General features: G+C 36.6%; 3 protein-coding genes across 6 annotated transcripts; 2 read left to right on the forward strand and 1 right to left on the reverse strand.

Moving 5' to 3' along the window:
- LOC109708425 (protein LURP-one-related 8-like) lies at window positions 259-1685 on the forward strand. The gene is made up of 2 exons (XM_020230161.1): window positions 259-601; window positions 868-1685. The coding sequence occupies exons 1-2, from the start codon at window positions 359-361 to the stop codon at window positions 1186-1188; spliced, it is 564 nt and encodes a 187-aa protein (XP_020085750.1). The 5' UTR covers window positions 259-358; the 3' UTR covers window positions 1189-1685.
- LOC109708430 (2,3-bisphosphoglycerate-independent phosphoglycerate mutase-like) lies at window positions 6214-11117 on the forward strand. Of its 2 annotated transcripts, XM_020230165.1 has the most exons (10): window positions 6214-6354; window positions 6465-6639; window positions 7618-7745; window positions 7994-8144; window positions 8230-8433; window positions 8826-9250; window positions 9538-9730; window positions 9803-9898; window positions 10140-10295; window positions 10723-11117. In XM_020230165.1, the coding sequence occupies exons 2-10, from the start codon at window positions 6478-6480 to the stop codon at window positions 10888-10890; spliced, it is 1683 nt and encodes a 560-aa protein (XP_020085754.1). In that variant the 5' UTR covers window positions 6214-6354; window positions 6465-6477; the 3' UTR covers window positions 10891-11117. The 2 variants fall into 2 exon arrangements, with proteins under 2 accessions (XP_020085754.1, XP_020085755.1); XM_020230166.1 differs by lacking the exon at window positions 7618-7745.
- LOC109708881 lies at window positions 11659-18738 on the reverse strand. 3 transcript variants are annotated; one of them, XR_002215838.1, is made up of 10 exons: window positions 18581-18738; window positions 17420-17565; window positions 17016-17201; window positions 16823-16934; window positions 16700-16733; window positions 16071-16105; window positions 15959-15993; window positions 15715-15867; window positions 13533-15294; window positions 11659-13441 (listed from the first exon to the last, which is right to left on the reverse strand). XR_002215838.1 is itself a non-coding variant. In XM_020230798.1 (9 exons), exons 2-9 carry the CDS (start codon window positions 17488-17490, stop codon window positions 13587-13589), a joined length of 2334 nt encoding a protein of 777 aa, XP_020086387.1. In that variant the 5' UTR covers window positions 17491-17565; window positions 18581-18738; the 3' UTR covers window positions 11659-13586. The 3 variants fall into 3 exon arrangements, 1 of the variants encoding a protein (XP_020086387.1); XR_002215839.1 differs by having other exon boundaries at window positions 17420-17534; window positions 18581-18729; XM_020230798.1 differs by having other exon boundaries at window positions 11659-15294.

The raw sequence follows: 20040 nt of genomic DNA on the forward strand, positions 1-20040 counted from the left end.
TAAGTGATTATAAAATGTTAGAGACTTTGTCTAAATGTAGAATAGGTCAGGGACTAAAATGCATTTTTACACTTTTTTAATCTTCGAAGGAAAGAAACACTATAGACCCATCATTAGCCATTCCAATTATTATTATATAAAATAATATTTTCGCGCACATTTTCTCATCGTGCGCACGCGCGTAGCACGTGCTTTGTAATTACCGAAATACCCCGAGGGCATTTCCGTACATAGGTGGGGTATAAATGAAGCATCCCACTTGCTGATGCTCCTCGTCCCCGACTCAACCCGACTTCCCCACTCTTGGACCCCTCCGGAACCCTATATCCGGCGGTCGGAACCCTAGCCCCGGCGATCGATGACGAAGGTCCATCCCAACGCTGCTGCGCCGGAGACTAAGATCCCGACCGTCTCCGGCGACGGCGCCGCCGTGGCTCTGACGGTGTGGCGGAGGTCGCTTTTGTTCAACGGGAAGGGGTTCACCGTGTTCGACGCGAAGGGGAACCTCGTGTTCCGCGTCGACGACTACGCGTCGGGGAGCCGGGGCGAGGTCGTCCTCATGGACGCCGCGGGGAATCCGCTCCTCACCATCCGCCGCAAGGTAAAATCCCTACCTAGCTAGCTTTCGATCGATCGATCTCGGGGTTTTGATCCCGTTTCTACGTTTTTTAAGATCGATTCGATCGTCGTTGTGTCCCGATCGAATTTCTCTCTAAAACCCTAAAACAATCCTTAAATCCTTTCAAATCCCCTCCCTAAACTCGTTCGAATCGTAGTAATTCGCAGCTTTAATCAAACGAAAGAAAACAACGAACTAATGAAAATCAACAAATCTCAACGGATTTCGCGTTACCTTGCCGCATGCAGAAGCTGAGCCTGAGCGAGCGCTGGATCGTGTACAAGGGCGAGGAGGTCGGGGGCGAGCCCCTCTTCTCCGTGCGGAAGCACGTGACCCTGCTCCCCTCGCCGGCGCTGGCGCACGTGACCGGGGGCTACGCGGTGGAGGGGTCGTACGCGCGGCGGAGCGTGGCCGTGTACGACGCCTCGCGGCGCCCGATCGCCGCCGTGGAGGCCAAGGGCGCCGCCGTGGGCCCCGACGTGTTCCGCCTCGTCGTCGCCCCCGCCTTCGACGCCGCCGCCGCCATGGCCATCGTCATCCTCCTCCGCTCCCTCATTCTCCCCCGGTAAACCACGCTAGCTGTAATCCCACCACAATCCTTTTTGAATTTGTAGACTCATCACCTCCGCACCACATATATACTAATTAAGCTCACCATGGTTGCGGCGGTTGTTATTATTATTATTATTATATTATATTATATGTATTAAGTATTAACTCTCTCTTGCATCCACTCTCTCATCCTCATGTGTGTGATGTGTGATGTGTGATGTGCGATGAGAATGGGATGGTTAAAAATATATACATACATATATATATATTTTCTTATTTTTAGGAGAAGGAAAGGCCATCATGTATTTTTGATGCTTCATGTAAGCCCTGGAAGCATTTCTTCTTCTTTTTTTCTTTTTTTTTCTTTTTTTTTTCTTTTGTGCTTATTGAGCGCGAAGGAAGTAGGAAATATGCTGTGCCGTCAAAATATTTTCGATAAATTTCTTAAACTTTTGTAATCTTATTGTCGTGGATACAACTATACAAGTTCGGTTGTAATTTAACTTTTTCCGAACGTCGTAATCAGTTTTGCTCTAACCGGATGGTTTGTTGTAAGAATGGCATAGTTCAAATCTGTTTTAGATTGCAGATAATTTTTTGGGTACACTTCAAATAACTTCTTTACGGTTTCACATTTTCTCACTTTAATACCATTGGTTTAACGTGTATCAAGTTAGTATTCTGTTATTCTATTTTTTTTTTTTTTATTATCCATTTCACTAATTTTTTTCGTTAGATTAGTGACAAAGTTAATATTAAAAGGTACTAAAGTGAATATTCGATAAACCTAGGTAGGGCATCTGAAGTTTTTTGTATATAATTTAACGAAATATTAACGGAGGAAAAAAAAATCAGTGACAAGTTAAAACTAAATTAGGCTACAAAATAAATATTCGAATAATCCATAGATACGGGTATCTTGAAAGTTTTTGTACTATCTAATTTAATAAAATATTAACAAAGGGAACCGATCGAAAAGAGAAAAATAAAAACTACAGATACTAAATTTGATACGCATTTAAAGCTACAGTCATGATTAAAGTAAGAATGCTGAAATCTAACGGATATACCAAATTGAATAGCATTTTAGAACTTAGATTACTAATATCAAAAAAGGTACAAAATTATAGTGGGAAGTTTTTTTTTTTTTTTTTTTTTTTTTTTTTTGGTGGGGGTTAGAAATGTTCAGTCGTTTCTAACTTTTGTCGAGTCGCTGAAAACGAAGCCTAAGTAAACATACAGTGGCGGCTGTTGCCATCGCTTTCCGTGTAATTAACGTAAGGGCCAAAACGCGTGGCCTTTAGGTTCTTCAATCGTAGTTATATTATATTATTATTATACATTATATTATATTGTCACCTGTAATAAATAGCCACACAACACTTACGCAATTTTGCTAAAAAATATGTGCTCCATTTCATCCATTTGCTACCGCAGACAAAAAAAAAAAAAAGAAAAAAAGAAAAAATCTATCGATTCCACGCACCGAAAAAAAATCTGGTGATTCTGACATTGATTTAGACGTAATTTGATAATATGACTATAATTATAATTTTACCGTATAAAAAAAAGTAAAAACATTTTTTGATATATTTTTATAAAATAAAAATAATATTTTCAACCACCGTATTACCAAAACGGACTTTAGAGACATACTCCTACTTTCACTTTTTATGTTGATCTTCTTGTTTTACTGAAAATTATTATTGAATAAAAATGAAATCAACTGAAGCCAAATACAAATGCATCCTTCCCAACCCATTAATATGTTATATATTATTTCGATTATCCATCGGAATTGCTCCTCAATGTCTCATATACAAAAGAGTTTCAGCGATGAGTCGATGACACAAACAAACATCATGAATTATTATGTGTATAAATAAATAATAAGAGTTCCACTATGGTGCTTTTAAAAGCACCAAATATTTCGTACTTGTAATTAATTTTTCACCGTTAAATTTATTTTTTTGACTGAATCTATCTCTTAAATTACACTATTCTACAAATTACTTGTTTAATCGTAAGAAACCACTATTATTCTAACTCTACAAACATTCATTCAAAGACCGAAAATCTATAAGCACCAATGACTTGATACTTTTAAAAGTATATGAGCTCAATTCTATATAATAATAATAATAATAAAAATTATGTAGCTTTGCATATTTATCATATAATAAAATATAGCGTAACCATGGAACATGGGCTAAAAATTTGACTTAGCATAACCCAAAAAGCCGAGAAGAATCCGGCCCAACAAATATTTTAATTCAGGCGTGACGTGGCACTAGATTATGAAATGGGACACTTCACCCAACCTCAACCCTGCATCAAAATTCGTGAAGATTGTATTAGTTGGTATCTAGTAATAAATAAAGAGCAATACACACCCTATAGTATAGAGGTAAAATTTACATTCTAGTATTTTTTCTATGTGGCCCATATTTTTTTTCACTTATATTATCACAAAAAACCTTTTTAACTAAAACTGTCCACAAATTTTATGAACTTTTTCTTCGTTTAAGATGTAAGAAGCAAAATAAGTCATTATTCCTTCTTTGTTATATCCAAGCGTTATTTTTGTTATAGTTATTCACGATTAAGAATAATGGGAAATAAGAGTGGAACAGATATTTCACTCTCGCACCGGAACAAGCTTGTTCCAAAGTGGGAACAAGCTTAATTAAAATTTAAATCTAATTTTAATTTTTGTATTAATTTATTAATTAATCTAATTAATATATTTAAATCATTATCTACTGCTTAAAGAGTTAAGTAATCAATTAATTTATCATTTATGGTTAATTAACTCATTAAAAATTAATTATTTAATCTGTTTATCTAATAAATAATATTTATATTGCTCAGCTAATTAATATTTTGACTAATTAAATTAATTTTCTTAACAAATCATCTAACTAATTAAATAATTTACTAATTAATTAAAAAGTTAAGTTATATTTTATAATTGATTAAATAATTAATGTAATTAGTTAATTCATTAATATTTTTTTATTATCTTATGCAATATTCATAGCTAATAATTTTTTAATTTATTAAATTATTTTTAACTAATATTTTAATAGCAATTAATTAGATAAAATATTATTAATTTAAAATTATAATTACTTTTGTTCTCGCTATTCCAATCAAATCATCTAAACACTATTATCTTATTCCTGCAAACAATCTAATTTTCACCCAAACGAGAAATTATTCTTATTCCTACTTATTTTTTAAATTGTACCTACAATAAAAAAAGGTGTATAGCGACATTTTTAAATGTTGGTACATGTCAAAAAAAGTGTTGCTGGTTAAATTACCGACACTTTTTAAAGGTATTGCTATATGTGAGGTCGCTATATATAAGACCGTCTTGATGTTTGGCACCCACTCCTTCAACGACCTGCGGCAAAGAGACATGTGGCAATTGTAGTCCTCTACAGTCCCTGCGAGATCCTCGCGGCCGAACTCCAGCCGCCGGAACCTTATCCCGTCGGCTGCGGCGGCGGAGGAGGAGAAGGGGCCAGAGATGGTGATCAATTTTTTTTTTTCTTTTCTATTTGTAATCAGACCGAGTGGGCTGGATGGGGTTGGTTAAGTAGAGAAACTTTTTGTTTGTGATTGGATTGGGTTTTAGATTTAGGTCTTAATAGATTTTTTAAAAAAGTTTGACATAAATGATACACTTATATAAAAATGTTCTAAAAATATATCTCTATAATCTAATTCTGTTGTAGTAAATAAGTAATTTTTGTTTATTCCTGAACCACACAATATGTAAGTATAAGCTGTGTATTCCTATGCCGGGTGTAGGGATTAGCATTTTAAATAAACAAATAAGTTAAAAATGTATGGAAACCCCTTTAATTTTTTTACTTCTTTGATTGGTTCTTTCTCTATTTTTAAATTTTTGTAATCAAATAATTTTTATCAACTAAATTAGAAATTTTATTAATGCACAAGTAATATTATCAAATTTAATAGTTTGTTTATTTTTTAGCAGATAAAATTAGAAAAATTCAAACAAATATCTAATAGAATTAAGAAATTAATTTTTAAAAAAATTAATTGCGAAAAGTTAAATATAAAATTTGAAAGGTGAGGAACCTCAACTCTAAAAGAGAAAAAAAAAACATACTGGACTTACCTGCACCGTAAACCATTCTTAGTTATAGCTACCCAACTTTTTAAAATTTTAATTTTACTATCCAATCTTTTAATTTATTTGATTTAAGTCGGTCAACAACATTTTAACTTGAAATTTAAATGCGTCATTTAGATTTTTTAGGGTTAGTTAGTATAACTTTATGCAATTCACGTAATTATAAATTTATTAAAATAAACAAATAGTTTAAATTTTAAAGTCAAAATATTGTTCACTGGCTCAAATTAAATAAATTAAAATATTAGATAATAAAATTAAAATTTTAAAAGATTGAATAGTAAATTTAAAATGGTATATAATTCAGGAAAATTCTGTATTATTTTTACAAAAAAAAAAGATGCTCATTTAAACGAGTCTATAGTTGAGGGGCTCTCCATACATTTTCATCCTCAATAAATAAACCGATGGCGGGAAAAAAAATGGAAGCTTCCTGGAAACGCGCCACGTGTCCCCCGTGATTCAAACTATCTAGATGTTACTAGCAAATCCACGAACACGGACACTTGTGTTAACTACACACCAAAACGCTAATGGACACAAAAACGTACCAACAAAACTACCCCAACAACGAGAAAGTAAGGCACCAAATACTCAAAATCCCCCTTAACTAACTATAATTACATTGGCTGCGACTAGTCTAATTTTTTTAAATTGAAATGATTTTAAATAAATTAATGATTTTACTAAATTGATTTATTAATTAGTAATAGCGAATTGATCCATAAAGTTTAACAAATTTTAACTTAATAAACTGTTAAAAGTAAACCAAAAAAAAAAATTTTGAGGTGGAGGGGTCAAATTCAAGAATCGAAATTGTTGAGGGGATTTTCACCTTCGTTTAAGAGAGGGGTGTTATGTGGTAAGCGTAGTAGAGCATCTCAAATTCTCAATTCTCTCAAACGGTCGAGCGATCGCACCGTCGCCATGGAGAAAACCAACACGATAAATACTCGTGCTAATCACCTCCACCGTTCTCCCAAATCGCACAAAACCCTAGCGAAAACTCTTAAAGGTATCGTTTTTATCACCTTTTTCCCGCTGTTTACTCGTGTTAATGGTGAAAAAATTGCGTTTGTAGTGTAAATTTTCTCATCTCGGTGATGATTTTGATGGTGCTCTTAGGGTGTTCGACGAAATGGGTAGCTCAGGTTCCTCATGGAAGTTGGTGGAGAATTCGAAGTTTCCGAAGGGGAAAATTGTAGCAGTTGTGGTTTTGGATGGGTGGGGAGAAGCTGATCCCGATGAGTTCAATTGCATTCACCTCGCCGAGACACCGACGATGGATTCGCTCAAGAAGGTAATATACATATGTGTTTGTTTGATCGATTCTTGTGTGCATAGATCATTTTCTTTATTGATTTGGTTATGGAATGTGCTCTTGTATTATGGATTATGGATCTCTGAAGTGTAAAATTTGGTACTGTGATCTATACGGGTCTGATTCCTGAAAAAAGGGGGGAGGGGGGAAAGTTATCTGATTAGTAAGTAATTTGATGGTTAAAAGGAGTAAATTTGTTCTTCTTACTGTGTTATTATTATATTCTCTTACTGTTCAATTGAAATCTACAAGCTAAATCAGTGCTTTTATTAAGTTGGTGTTAAATTGGTGGTAATAATCTTGGTAGTATGGTAGTATACTAGTATTCATTAGCTTATAAATGAATTTTGATGTCGTGAATTTGGTGATTTTGTGTTATGAAAATTACTGTTCTACATATGTGCTAAATCACAGTAGCCATGGAAAAAACTTCTAAGAGGTCTTAGAGATTGTTAGTTATTTCCTCTGATCATATGAATGGTTATATGATCAGAGAGAATATTTTGAAGGGTAAAATGTATGGAACTCCCCGTTCTAGACCAATATCGCAATTTCGTCCTTGAATTTTTCACTTAAACACATATTCCCTCAAGTTTTTCACAAATTGTAATTTCATCCTTGGCCTCTGAGACTCTCTGTAAGGGGACCTTTCTAACCCTGTTTCGACTAAATTGAAACAAGTTAATCATTTTACAAAAGTAATAAAATGGCCATTTGGTGGTCATTTTACAGGAAAAGAACTTCCGGTTTTATTTTTACAGTCAGCGAGGAAATTTTAATACATGGAAACCAGATCTTTATGTGAAAAATTTTAGAGACAGGACAGAACTGGACTATTTATATATTTTTCCCTATTTTGAATTTGAATTTTATACTCATCTCATGTATGTATACATATTATAGCACTGTTCATTTCCTCTCTATGCATAATACTGTAATTGCACTATATAATCATAGGGTGCACCGGAGAAATGGAGATTACTAAAGGCTCATGGAACAGCAGTGGGGCTTCCTACAGATGATGATATGGGAAATAGCGAAGTTGGTCACAATGCACTGGGCGCCGGACGAATATATGCCCAAGGGTGAACTGTGCTCTGTTTTAACATTAGAAATTTTTGCCAAGTTCTTCTAATCGTTTTAACATTCCATTCCAAATCAGAAAGGATATTCAGATTTCATCAGAATGAAATGTACAGAAGAAATTTTCATTTAACTCAATGCCGCAGCTTCTTTAAAGATATCTTTGATTAAAGATATCTTTGATTCTTTGTTGTGCATGTTCTCTGTACTTCGTTTTGCAAACCAAGTGAAAGTTCTTTTTCAATTGCAGTGCTAAGCTAGTAGATATGGCACTTGCCTCTGGAAAGATATATGAAGGGGAAGGCTTTAAATACATCAAAGAATGCTTCGATAACGGTACTTTGCATCTAATCGGGTTACTGAGCGACGGGGGCGTCCACTCACGGTTTGATCAACTACAGGTGTGCATGAATTGTCATGTTCTTTGAATAACTTAGCTTTTTTTCTTTTGTAATCCCAATTAATGATGATGTTATATTATTGCAGATGTTCCTGAAAGGTGCTTGTGTGCATGGTGCCAAAAGGATCCGCGTTCATATCATTACAGATGGTCGTGATTGCCTGGACGGTACGAGTGTGGGCTTTGTAGAAATGCTTGAGAACGACCTTGCAAAGTTAAGGGAGAAAGGCGTCGATGCAAGAATTGCTTCTGGTGGGGGCCGCATGTATGTTACCATGGATCGCTATGAGGTAAGACTAGCAACTCTACATTTACGAATTATCAGCTACTTGTTGTTGTTGATTACAATGGTTTTGGTTTTATATGTAATGCTGAAGTACTTTGTGTTAAAATTGAAAAATTGATTTGGTCTTAATGCACAATGCTTTTTGGAAACTATACTTACAGTTGCCTTCCTACAAATCAATTCGAAGCAAATTTGTCCTTTTTCTCTACTAGGGGTTAGCATTGGTTGGTTCAGTTCAATTTTCTAGAGATTTCTTTACAAACTAAACAGTACCGAATTATAGAGATAAATCTAAAGATTCTAATAGTAGGTGGAAAATCTTTTCAGAAATGAGTTGGTAGCGAAAGAAATCTCCACATGTTTCATAGATTGATGTCCATATTATGTTCTACACAGAATGACTGGGGAGTTGTTAAGCGCGGTTGGGACGCCCACGTACTCGGTGAAGCGCCACACAAGTTTAGAAGTGCTATTGAAGCCGTAAAAAAGCTTAGAGAGGATCCCAAAGCCAATGATCAGTACCTGCCTCCATTTGTTATAGTCGATGAGAGTGGAAAACCAGTTGGACCGATAATGGATGGTGATGCCGTTGTGACATTCAATTTCAGGGCCGATCGGATGGTTATGATCGCTAAAGCTCTGGAGTATGAGAATTTCGACAAATTCGAGCGCGTGAGGTTTCCGAAGATTCACTATGCTGGAATGCTTCAGTATGATGGTGAATTGAAGCTCCCAAGTCACTATCTCGTTTCTCCTCCAGAGATAGAGAGAACATCCGGTGAATACTTGGTACATAACAGCATCCGTACTTTTGCTTGCAGGTATTATGATTTTCGATATATGAGAATTTTGTGCTTTTGTAGCTTAGGGCCAATTTAGTCTGACTAAAATTTCCGCTGAAGTGTTATTTGAGTAGTGCTATTAGCATCCATATTTTCAGTAAAATTCTCCCGGCTTATTGAGCTAAGAATTTTACGTTAACTTCTGAAGCTCTAGACTGCTGACATTGTTTACTGAAGGGAAAACGTGAACTGCTCTTGCTCTCCTTTCGTATACATTGCTGATACATGAACACTCTAAAGTTGTCTATTATATCATTTTCTGACAGTGAGACTGTCAAATTCGGCCACGTGACTTTTTTCTGGAACGGAAACCGTTCCGGGTATTTCAACCCTAATATGGAAGAATACTTCGAAATTCCAAGCGACACTGGGATCACATTCAATGCGCAACCGAAAATGAAAGCCCTGGAAATTGCTGAAAAGGCTAGGGACGTGATCCTTAGTCGCAAGTTCCATCAGGTGAAGTATTTTCTGTTAGAAATTTAAATTTCTTTTGCGGTAAATCTGAATTTCGCTACCCTATATTTGCAGGTCCGCGTCAACCTAGCAAATGGAGACATGGTGGGTCATACTGGTGATATCAAGGCAACGATTGTCGGTTGCAAGGCTGTTGATGAAGCAGTTAAGGTGTGTATGGATGCTCGCTAGTTATAACTTCTTTGATCACTAATTCAGAAAAAAAATAAAGTAGGTATGCAGCGGAAACCAAACTTAGAACCTCTTGAAAGATCCGAGGGTTTTAGGACCGACTCTGATGCCATACTACCCAAAAGATCAATTTAGTAGGAAACGGTTGAGAACTAGTTTTAAACATCCAATATAAAGCATCACGGTAGGGATTCTTTTTGTTGTTTTTTCTTGTTCCCAGATTGTTCTTGACGCGATTGATCAAGTGGGCGGGATTTATCTAGTCACTGCTGATCATGGGAACGCCGAGGACATGGTAAAAAGAGACAAATCTGGGAAGCCGCTGCTCGACAAAAATGGGAATGTTCAACTGCTCACCTCTCATACTCTTCATCCAGTAAGCTTAAAAGTCCTTCCTTTCTTTCTGCATACAATCATTCTATCTGAAACTGCTGGGATCTCCTTATTTCTAGCTTCTCGTTTGCATATTTCATTAAAAGAATGCAAAAACGTACAAACCTATTTGAATTATGAATCATTTTGATTTAGCTATCCATCATTTCAAAATTTTGATTGTACTATTCATCTTTTTTTAATTTGTTTGACTCGAGTCTTTTAACCGCGCTTTGACTTTTAAAATTTATATGTGACACCTATCTTTACAAGATTTAGTTAGTATACTTTATATAATTCTCGCAACTATAAATTTATTAAAATAAGTAATTAGAGTTTGATCCGTAATTCAAATAAGTTTTGTACGTTTTTTCCTTAAAGGAACTTGGCATTCTAATCTCCTTATCGTCTAACAAACAAAACCTTAATAGGTTCCGGTTGCGATCGGAGGCCCCGGGCTTAGACGAGGCGTGAGGTTCCGGGAAGATTTGCGGAACGCCAGCCTCGCCAACGTTGCTGCGACAGTGATGAATCTCCATGGGTTCGACGCCCCGAGTGACTATGAACCGACCTTAATAGAAGTCGTCGACAGCAACTGAGACATACTATCAAATGATGCATTGACAAGTTTAATTCCTCCTACGTTCCCGTGTGTATAAAATGTAAACCAGAATAAAGTTGGTTGTTTGAAGGCAAAACCCCCTGAAGTTTGGAAATTTTAAGAAAGTGCTCGGCTTTTAGATCTTATTCGATCTTTGACTCTGGCAAATACCTACTTCGTGTCTCATAAAATAAATTTTAAGAACATTTTATTAAAATTTCTATATATGCCTATCCGAATAAAATTTAATTTTGCTATTGTAGCTTTCAAAATTTTAATTTTGCTATCCTATCAGACCTTTCAAATGTTTAATTAGTTGTCAGAATTATATAAAATATTCTTACTAAACTTATAAAAATAAACAACAAATTCAAAATTTGAAGATAAAATGTTAGTACAATTGAATAGTAAAATTAAAATTTTAAAAAATTATGTAACCAACTCAAAATGGCCTATAGCTCAGCTACATTCTGTGTTTATAGCTAATGTTTTCTTTGGTTGTTTTTTGTGCGTGTGTTTGTGCGCGCGCCGCAGAGAGAGTTTGAGGCGACTACACCAACACAACACTTTCTAGAAACCCAACGAAACAACATATGTTACTCAGGAGACGGGGCCTGGTGGGGGTTAAATAACTTACTTAGAAAATGGGTTGTGCATAATACACAAGATCAACCGAGGGTGTATGATACATTATAAAAGACCATGAAAATGTGCTGAAGTGTTTACCTAGGTTAGGTATGATACATTACATTTTCACAGTAAGAGCCAACAACGATATAACCAGTTTTTTTTAGCAAAACAACAGCGAAAACCGGATAGTGCATCAATTTTTGAAACAGAGATGGCATCTACACACCTGACATCGATGAGGGGAAACACCGATCATCAGATTTTCCTCAAGTGCAAGATTCAGGAATATAGTGTAAGATTGAATAAGACTAATGAAGCTGAAACTAGGGGCTAACACATTAAAAAAAAAAAGGAGATGATTTTTTACATAGTTTCAGTGGAATGTAGCTGAACTTTAGGTGAGGGAGCATGCGATTCCCACAACATCTCATAACATAATGAACTGAAGCAGATAGCGGATTGCGCTGCAGAATGATTCTAATTTAGCAAAACCATATAGGGAGAAAATGTACCTTTAAGTAGGCTCTTTAACCGCTGGTCAACTTTCAGTCCTTACGCCCTACATTCTCTTCTGATGGGCCGCCTGGTCCGTCTCATCTCTGTTTGTGATGCTCCGTGCGCTAAAACTTTGTAAATATTGGACCTTGGGGCTTGCCAAAGGTAACCCAACAGAAAGTGCGCTGGCGAAAACCTAGCCAACAATTATTTGCAAGTAGAACAAGGCTCAAAATACTTGGGCCCAAGTTTGTCCAGGAATATAGACCAATTATTTTTCCAGGCAATCATCAGATGTGGGATTACTAGAGCCTGAAAACTTCCCCATTTTAATTCTAACATCCTTATAAGTGGGATTTGCACCTGTAACCTTCCATTACACGTCCAGGTAGGATTTTGGCTATCGTATGATGTTGCCGTCGCACTTGGGCTTCTATCTTCCATCTGATCGAGGGTAACACTTAGGATGCGGAGTCAAGTAGCCACACATACTGGTACAACTAGGGGTAGACTGGCCTAGCAAATAACTTGAAGGAGCAAGTCTTATACATGTAGCACAAAATGCATAAGCCCAAGTTTCAAGCACTATCATGTTAATCTTCATATTTATAAAGTACTTCCCTACTTCCCTAATCCCAAACATCTTCGGATGTAGGACTAATGTGCGACATGAGGTTCGCAAAGGTGTTGTAATCCTAAGAATGCTAAAGGAAAATATGATACGTACAGCCTTTCAATGGATCAGAATGCTTGTTGGAAAGATGAACAATATACACTAACAGTGAAAGCCCAAATTTAATGCAAAATGATGAGCATTTACCTGATAAGTTCTCATGCATCCCACAGATGTCAATCTCCCTCTCGCTTAAATTTCCACAATCAAAATTTCCACTCAACAGGGTCTTCTGACAACCATTGCCCTTTGATTGTTGGGAAGCTTTGCCCTGATAACGAGCCCAAGTTCTTCATATTTGCACCTTTAGAATCCTGGAGATCATTCTCTCTTTTGGAGAAAATACATGGGCCAACCAAATCAGTCACATTTGCCTCTCACTTACTCTTCTGGGCAAACTTCAACAGCCTCCTCAATCCTTGGGGAGCATCTCTCTGATAGATCAAGGAGGAATCTATGTATTTCCCCACTCAACGATTTCCGGTTCATTACAGTCAGCTTCAACCATCTGCGATTGTGAATGTTGGATCCCAGGGATTATTGATGAAATTGGTGCGACCCCCATGGAAACAGCATTAATTAACAAGCCATTTTCACATGAAAAAGGAACTCCGTGATGTTCGACTTCCACCCATGCAGATGTGGAGATGCCGGTATTGTTGTAATCTTGTTGGATCTCAGCTGCAGAAACTTTGACTAGCTCCTTATCCAAGCCTATCTTCTGATGCAGCTAAACTCTGGTCCAGAATCTCTGTCATTTGAATATTCAAGTCATTATATAGTGAAATTTGTAAATTTGCATCAACAACATTTGCTGTTTGAGCAAGAACAATCTCTGATACCTTAGTATTTGCCTTAGTTGTGACAGAAGCATCGGTTTTGTGAGAATCATCAGCTCAAGAATCTTTGCTTTTGCCTAAAGAAGGGGATACTGCAGGACCAGTTCCAGCGCCTTTTCTCAATAAGGTCTTTTGTTCAACTGGTATGCCACTGCTCTTCTTTGTGACTCTGCTCGAGAACTTTGGATTTGCTGTCGCATTAGAGTCGTAATCCAAAGCTGGTTTATTTACAGTTTTCGCATTTCTAGATTTTGTCCCTGCACTCAGCTTCGGATCTCCTCTGCCTTCAATGGCTGGCTTGTTATGAGTCAAAGTTCCTCTCTTGGCTTTTACTTGCTGTGTAGATCTCTCTGCTTTGGGACTAGGCTGAACTGAGGAAGGTGATGTCTGCGTCTTTTTGAGACGCGTCGAAATGGAACCAGTATAGGATTTATGTGGTTGAACTCCCATTGATTTTGGTGACGGTACTGATGACCTTGAACTACGTGCAGCTGGCGGCAATGGAGAATTTAGAGAAGGCCTTCTGGGTGCAGCTGTTTTTGAAGCCTCCTTCGTGGATAAGACAGGTGGAGCTGAGTTTCGCCATGCTCTTTGGGAATGAGTCAACGATATATTCTTTCTAGTAGTATCGTCCTTTTTTATGGCCGTCTCTGCTTTTCTTTGCCCAAGAGTTTTCTGTAGAACTTTATTTCGTGCTTCCTTTGTTGCTTGCTTTCCTACGCTCTCAGCTTTAAGTTTCTCATCTCTTTTCTCCTTGTACGGAGCATAGAAATCTCCTTTTGGCTCATCAAAGATTTCATTAATGTCTCTGTGCTTGCCGGGTTGACTCTCCATCATTTTCATTAGCATCTGATTAAGTTCAGCTTCTCTCTGGCGGTTCCATTCAGCTGAACCGGTTGATCGACCACCAATTTCCTCCTGTTGTGAATTCACTAAATCCATTGGACTACTAATTGGAGGGCAAATATCAACTTGGGATTTCACAATCTCAGGTGGGTCCAAACTGTTTTCTGGAGCAGCAGATTCGACATTCACTTCGACTACTTTCTTCTCCTCTTCCTCAGGAAGTAGATTAAAGGAGGTGCTTTCAGAAGCAGCATCTAAGCGTCTTTCCTGTGACCGATGTGCCAAAGAATCACTTGTACCTGCACTCCACCTTCTCAATACAGACTTATTAGTACTGTTAGATGCATCTCCCGAGGCTCTTTTCTGTGTATCTGAACTCTGATCCTTTTGTTTGCTCTCAAAGAGACTGATTGCATCTCGGACGCTCATCATTCTGACTGTGCTCTCAGGCTTCTTTGTAGACAGTTCAAATTCTTCGTCACCATTTTCATTGTCGCCATCAGTATCCCTGTTAATGGAAATTCTTTCTCTTGCAGGGAACAAATTAAGGCTCTTAATGGTAAGAGCTGTTGACCTACGGGATCCAGACCTACCAATCTGGATTCGTCTCATTGGAGAGGCTGATCTTCTGTGTGGTGCAGTTCTTACAAAAGAACGGCTTCTTTCGACAGCTCTTTGATCTTCATCACTCCAGTCAGAAGACTCGCCGCTCTCTGTTGGGCTCATACGCTCAACTTGTGCAAGTTTTGCTGGGGAGATAACAACATGCTCAGCATTACCAGCTTGTGAATATGACTGAGAAGTCTCTAATGGATATTCATTCATTTCTTTCGAATCATAAGAAAGCTGTAACGGTCCACGTGATAGTTCTGCAGGTTGGTTGGTAGAGATCATCGCCAGATAGTTCGCCAACAAATTCCTACATATAAGAAATAGAAAGGATTAAATTACTGGATTGTACTAGAAATCTCAACAAGAGAAAGACGCAGATAATTTAGAATGCATAAATTCAATATGGATCAGAATTGAGGGAAGCTAAAAAGTAATAATCAAGTCTGCAAAACTATTCCAGATAAACTTCAATCATTAGTTTGAAGATGAATGCAATTAGAAGATTGTAGGAGATACGGAGTTCTCTTGATCTGTCATGTTCATTTTTATCTTAATAGCTTCTTAGCATAGGATGAACAACGTAATCAATGTATATGGGATGACTCGCAGGACACTGCCTAAAAACACATTTGACTAGCCCTATTAAATAGCACGAATCTACATATTAACATTCCATTTATTACAAAATTTCTCCAGGGAGTAACATTGCCAGGGAGGGAAAAGATACCGTAATTCCATAGCTCCAAAATGCTGAGAAAATGCAATTAGATCAGAGATGTGCTTGGTGGACAAAATGGAACCAGCCGCTCGATTGAGTGAAGTCACCATATCTTCTTTTAATGCTGTCAATCTCAACTCCAATGCTTGAAGCAATTCATTCCTGACAGTTGTCATCTTGTTAAAATGAGTGGATAGGAGGACATAAAAATGGTAACTGAAGGGGAAAAAAAGATAAATGAGAGAATAGTTACTTTGTAGCATCCGAAGAAATTGTTTCGCCTCTCATCTGAAAATTATTACACCAAATGAACCCTTAGCAGCTAAAATATTTAGAAAATGGAAGTTTGAAGAAATGGCAATTACCTGTTCAGTCACTCTTATGTCTTTCAACAAGCCACCTGTTACAGAATAGAACTACAACACTGAGCACTAGTATTGCAATTTTAAACACAAAAAGATGATCGATATGGAAAATATAGGAAAAAATTGTCACTGTTCTCAATCTTTTATAAAAGTATGTAACTTATCAAAAATTATACGTTATATTAGTATGAGTTGAGTAAAGCATATTTCCTTCTGTGCAGAAACTAAAAAGCACTATTAAACAAAACAAAATATGCATGAACAATCGATATACTGAGAACTTTTAGCTATACCAGACTAGAATAGAGGCACACATCTAAAAGCTTGCCAACACTGTTGTCTGATAAAACATAAACAAACCAATAAAATCTATAAGACAACTGCCGATAAGAGCATCCATCAGCAACATTGCTAAACTAAGCTAGTGGGAACAATCTTCTAGTTTAAGTCACAAATAGCCACACCGCATCCGAGATGATGGAAAATTTTCTATGTCATAAGTCCATCAATTATTGCCAGAATCTCATAATCTTAGACAGTCCCCAAAAAAGGCAAATTATTTAACTAAAATTAGAAGACAAACCATGAAAAAGTCTAAATATCCAATAAAATAGATAACTCACATGTACCTGCTAATCCAACATCCACGTGGTTCAAATCGTCCTGATAAAGAACAAATATCTGGTTATTAATGAGTTCAGATAAATAAGGTTCCAGAGACAACGATTTAAACTTCAGAGAAGTCGCTCTACCTTAGAATAAAGAGAAAGATGGAACTTCCTAGTTTCCTCCAACTGTGACATCTCGCTTACAGTTCCACTGGCTGATAATAAAGCCTCAGGGGAGCCAACAATATGTAAAAATCTAGAGGAAAAACTTTTATCAGCATTCATTCCAGTAAAACAAAGTGTAGTCATATCAAAGAATGCCTTCCATTGCACCTACATTGCAAGGGTGGATTTGTTGAACCAAGATGAACCTCGAAGTGCTCGCTTTGGTTCTAAAATAAAGGTGCCATTTGATGAATCAGACTGAAATTGTTTTGCTTCTAATAAATACTGCGATAGCTGATCAAGAGAACCAGATGCAAGCTTTTCTGTTCTGCCTTTACTGCAAATAACCACCTCATACCTGTGCATCATTTTTGTAAAAGAAGAAAAAGAAGGAAAAGAACGTGGTTGAGTTCAGCATAGCCATAACCGAGCAAATAGTAAAACTCATATAGATATACAGATGGAGCTACTCATGTACTCCAATATTGCAGACGGTGTAATCAAAGCAACAAGATTGAGGTATAGTGGCAAGAGAATAATATCAATTTAGCAAACATCTAGTATTTTATTACTCACCTGTTTTGGGTTGATGATATCTGGAAAGAGGCATAATCGAGCTTTGCATTTACATCTATCTCTCCCTCCATTTTGTAATGTGCAAAACTCTTGAAGATTTTAATTCTCTTCTGAGCTGTCTCCAAAATAGTCTCACTTCAGGGTGACTATATGAAAATAATATATGTAAATCCTCAGACCAACAAAAACAACAACATATAAGAAAAAAAAAATAATTGCACTTACTTTTCTAGATATATGCACCTAAATCATTAAACTATTTGTGACATGGTAAGTACTAACAAGTATGTGATATGATTTAGCTATTTTAATGATTCCAAAAGCAACCAAGAGGAAAAGAAGATAATTACAGAGGTTAACTCAATAACTTCAATACGAGAATCTTGAAAATTAACCACAGAAAATATTTGAGCTTATTGATCCTAACACAGTCCAAGAACTTGCACCAAGAATCTATTCTACAAATTCAGAGTGACTTTTATATTCTGGAATCTATTTTGCTTAATACCCCAGAAGACCAAAGATGAAGCATGTTACAATCAAACATCCTGGGAAAGGATTTTAACAATCAGACGCTACAAAGGATATTACAAATTACAATCAAAAGCAAGTTACACTCTTTTTATTTCCTGTTTAAAAGACTTGATTGCAGCATACTCAAACTTACAGATACCCACTTCAGAGACCCAAGAAAACCCAAAACCAAATGATTTGAAATTAAAAAATAAAGTAATGATAACATCATCTAAATTTCTAGCCAAGACAACCTTCAGATCTTTATTATCTCAATACCAAAATCCAGGCACGCGTATTTAAGGAAACAGATGTAGCATTAGAGAAACCTTTTCCTAATCCAACACCTCTAAACTCGCCGATCCGAGCCAAACAAACCTAAAATATCCAAGAATCCAACATCACGAAGCATCAAGATGCCTCCTTTCCACCCCAAATCTAACAGAAAACCAACCACCAGATCCCACAACCAAATCAAACCAAATGAAACCCCTGAGATCTAACGCACATTGCCCAATCCCTCCGCAAAAACGAGACATCTACCAAAATCACACACCAAAAAGGGAAACCCCCCCACCGACACCTCCAAAACAGCATCAAAAACAGGATAAATCGCGAAACCCCAAGAGCGAGTCGGCGCGAGATTACCAGATCTGGTCGAAACCCTAGCAGGTCGCTTTCGCTTCTCTTCGGAGTCGAATCGATTCCTACGAAGAGTGAAGGAGAAGATTCTAGAGAGAGAAAGAGAGAGAGAGAGAGGGAGAGAGAGAGGAGTGGGAGTGGAGGTGGGGGAAGAGGAGTATAAATGGCGGAGCTCGGATGACGCATCGGTAACTGTATCGTTGTCGTATTTACGGTTTTACCCCTGGTTCGGATGCGCTTTTGTCAAATGGACGGAAATGCCCCTGCATGCTATTTTATTGACCGAAATGTCCCGCTTCGCGGTAGTCAGATAGTGCGCGAGTGGGCAAACATGGACCGCGGCGCGTGGTCCCCAACCGTTGGATCGGACAGTTTTTTTTTTGACGTGGAATTTATATTTAATTAATTCTACTAATAATTTTAAATGACAATTAATTTAAAAAATTGTTTCTATATTTTTAATATAAAATAAAAATAATTTTATTATTAATTAATATTTTATGGATAATATCTATTAGAGTGAATGGTAATGCAACAAATACCCTCATGATGTGTCCGGTTCGAGTTATATAATATTACAAGTTATTTCGACATAATCAGATATTTGAAATTTCTGTATCAGATTACTAATGAAACTGCATTATCATTTTTGATTTAATTCAATAATAATATAATGCTGAATTACAGTATATATAAAATTATTATGTTTAGTTTATTTGATAAAATTTAATAATCCTAATAATAAACTGTAGTCTATTCCTTAATTACCCTTACGATCATATTTGGCAAACCATGAAATTTAAAATGTGACTATAAAACTCGAATAAAATTTAAAATTTAAATTTTAAATTTTAAAATTAACTTGGATTCAGATCAAGTTCGGATTCAGGTAGATATAGACAAAGCTCATATCCAAATTTCATTCCGTCAGATTTTCATTCTCTATACTTATTCATATGCGAAATCACATTCATATGCAGATTTGGTATCAAATAAACCATTTTCATTCGAATCTGAGTAAGTTCGAGTAAAATTACATATATTCGTACCTATTGGCATCCGCACAACGGTCTGAAACTAAAAAAAAAAAAAAAAAAAAAAAAAAAAAAAAAAAAAGGGGGGGGAAAAAGAGAAAAGGTGAAAAATCTAATAATAATTTGGTTCAAAATTAACCAAACTCACGTACTAAGTAATAATAATAATAATAATTAATTATTAATTAGCGTCACTAGCTAGTGTTGATTGTTGATGGAGCACTCGGAGGAGGATCCAATCAACAAATGAGCCAGCCTTTCTTGCGTGTTATCGAAGAATAACAACATTAGATTAGAGGGCGCATGTGGGCTGTCCGAAACTTTTCTCGCACGTTGCTTGTCCTGCAGCACATGCTTGCTTTCTCGTGCGCGTTGAGACGAAGCGCTTTTCTCCCAAGTCCATATCTATCCGACTATCCCACTATGTTACGC

Source organism: Ananas comosus, linkage group 4 (assembly GCF_001540865.1).
Source record: "Ananas comosus cultivar F153 linkage group 4, ASM154086v1, whole genome shotgun sequence".
Classification (NCBI taxonomy): Eukaryota; Viridiplantae; Streptophyta; class Magnoliopsida; order Poales; family Bromeliaceae; genus Ananas; species Ananas comosus.

Coding starts and splice junctions, on each gene's coding strand:
- LOC109708430 (XM_020230165.1), top strand. CDS start 6,478: ATGGGTAGCTCAGGTTCCTCATGGAAGTTGGTGGAGAATTCGAAGTTT. Junction 9,731..9,802: donor TTAGTCGCAAGTTCCATCAG/GTGAAGTATTTT, acceptor CTATATTTGCAG/GTCCGCGTCAACCTAGCAAA. Junction 10,296..10,722: donor CCTCTCATACTCTTCATCCA/GTAAGCTTAAAA, acceptor AAACCTTAATAG/GTTCCGGTTGCGATCGGAGG.
- LOC109708881 (XM_020230798.1), bottom strand. CDS start 17,490: ATGGAGGGAGAGATAGATGTAAATGCAAAGCTCGATTATGCCTCTTTC. Junction 16,734..16,822: donor ATCTTTCTCTTTATTCTAAG/GTAGAGCGACTT, acceptor GTTCTTTATCAG/GACGATTTGAACCACGTGGA. Junction 15,868..15,958: donor ATTTCTTCGGATGCTACAAA/GTAACTATTCTC, acceptor GACAACTGTCAG/GAATGAATTGCTTCAAGCAT.
- LOC109708425 (XM_020230161.1), top strand. CDS start 359: ATGACGAAGGTCCATCCCAACGCTGCTGCGCCGGAGACTAAGATCCCG. Junction 602..867: donor TCCTCACCATCCGCCGCAAG/GTAAAATCCCTA, acceptor TGCCGCATGCAG/AAGCTGAGCCTGAGCGAGCG.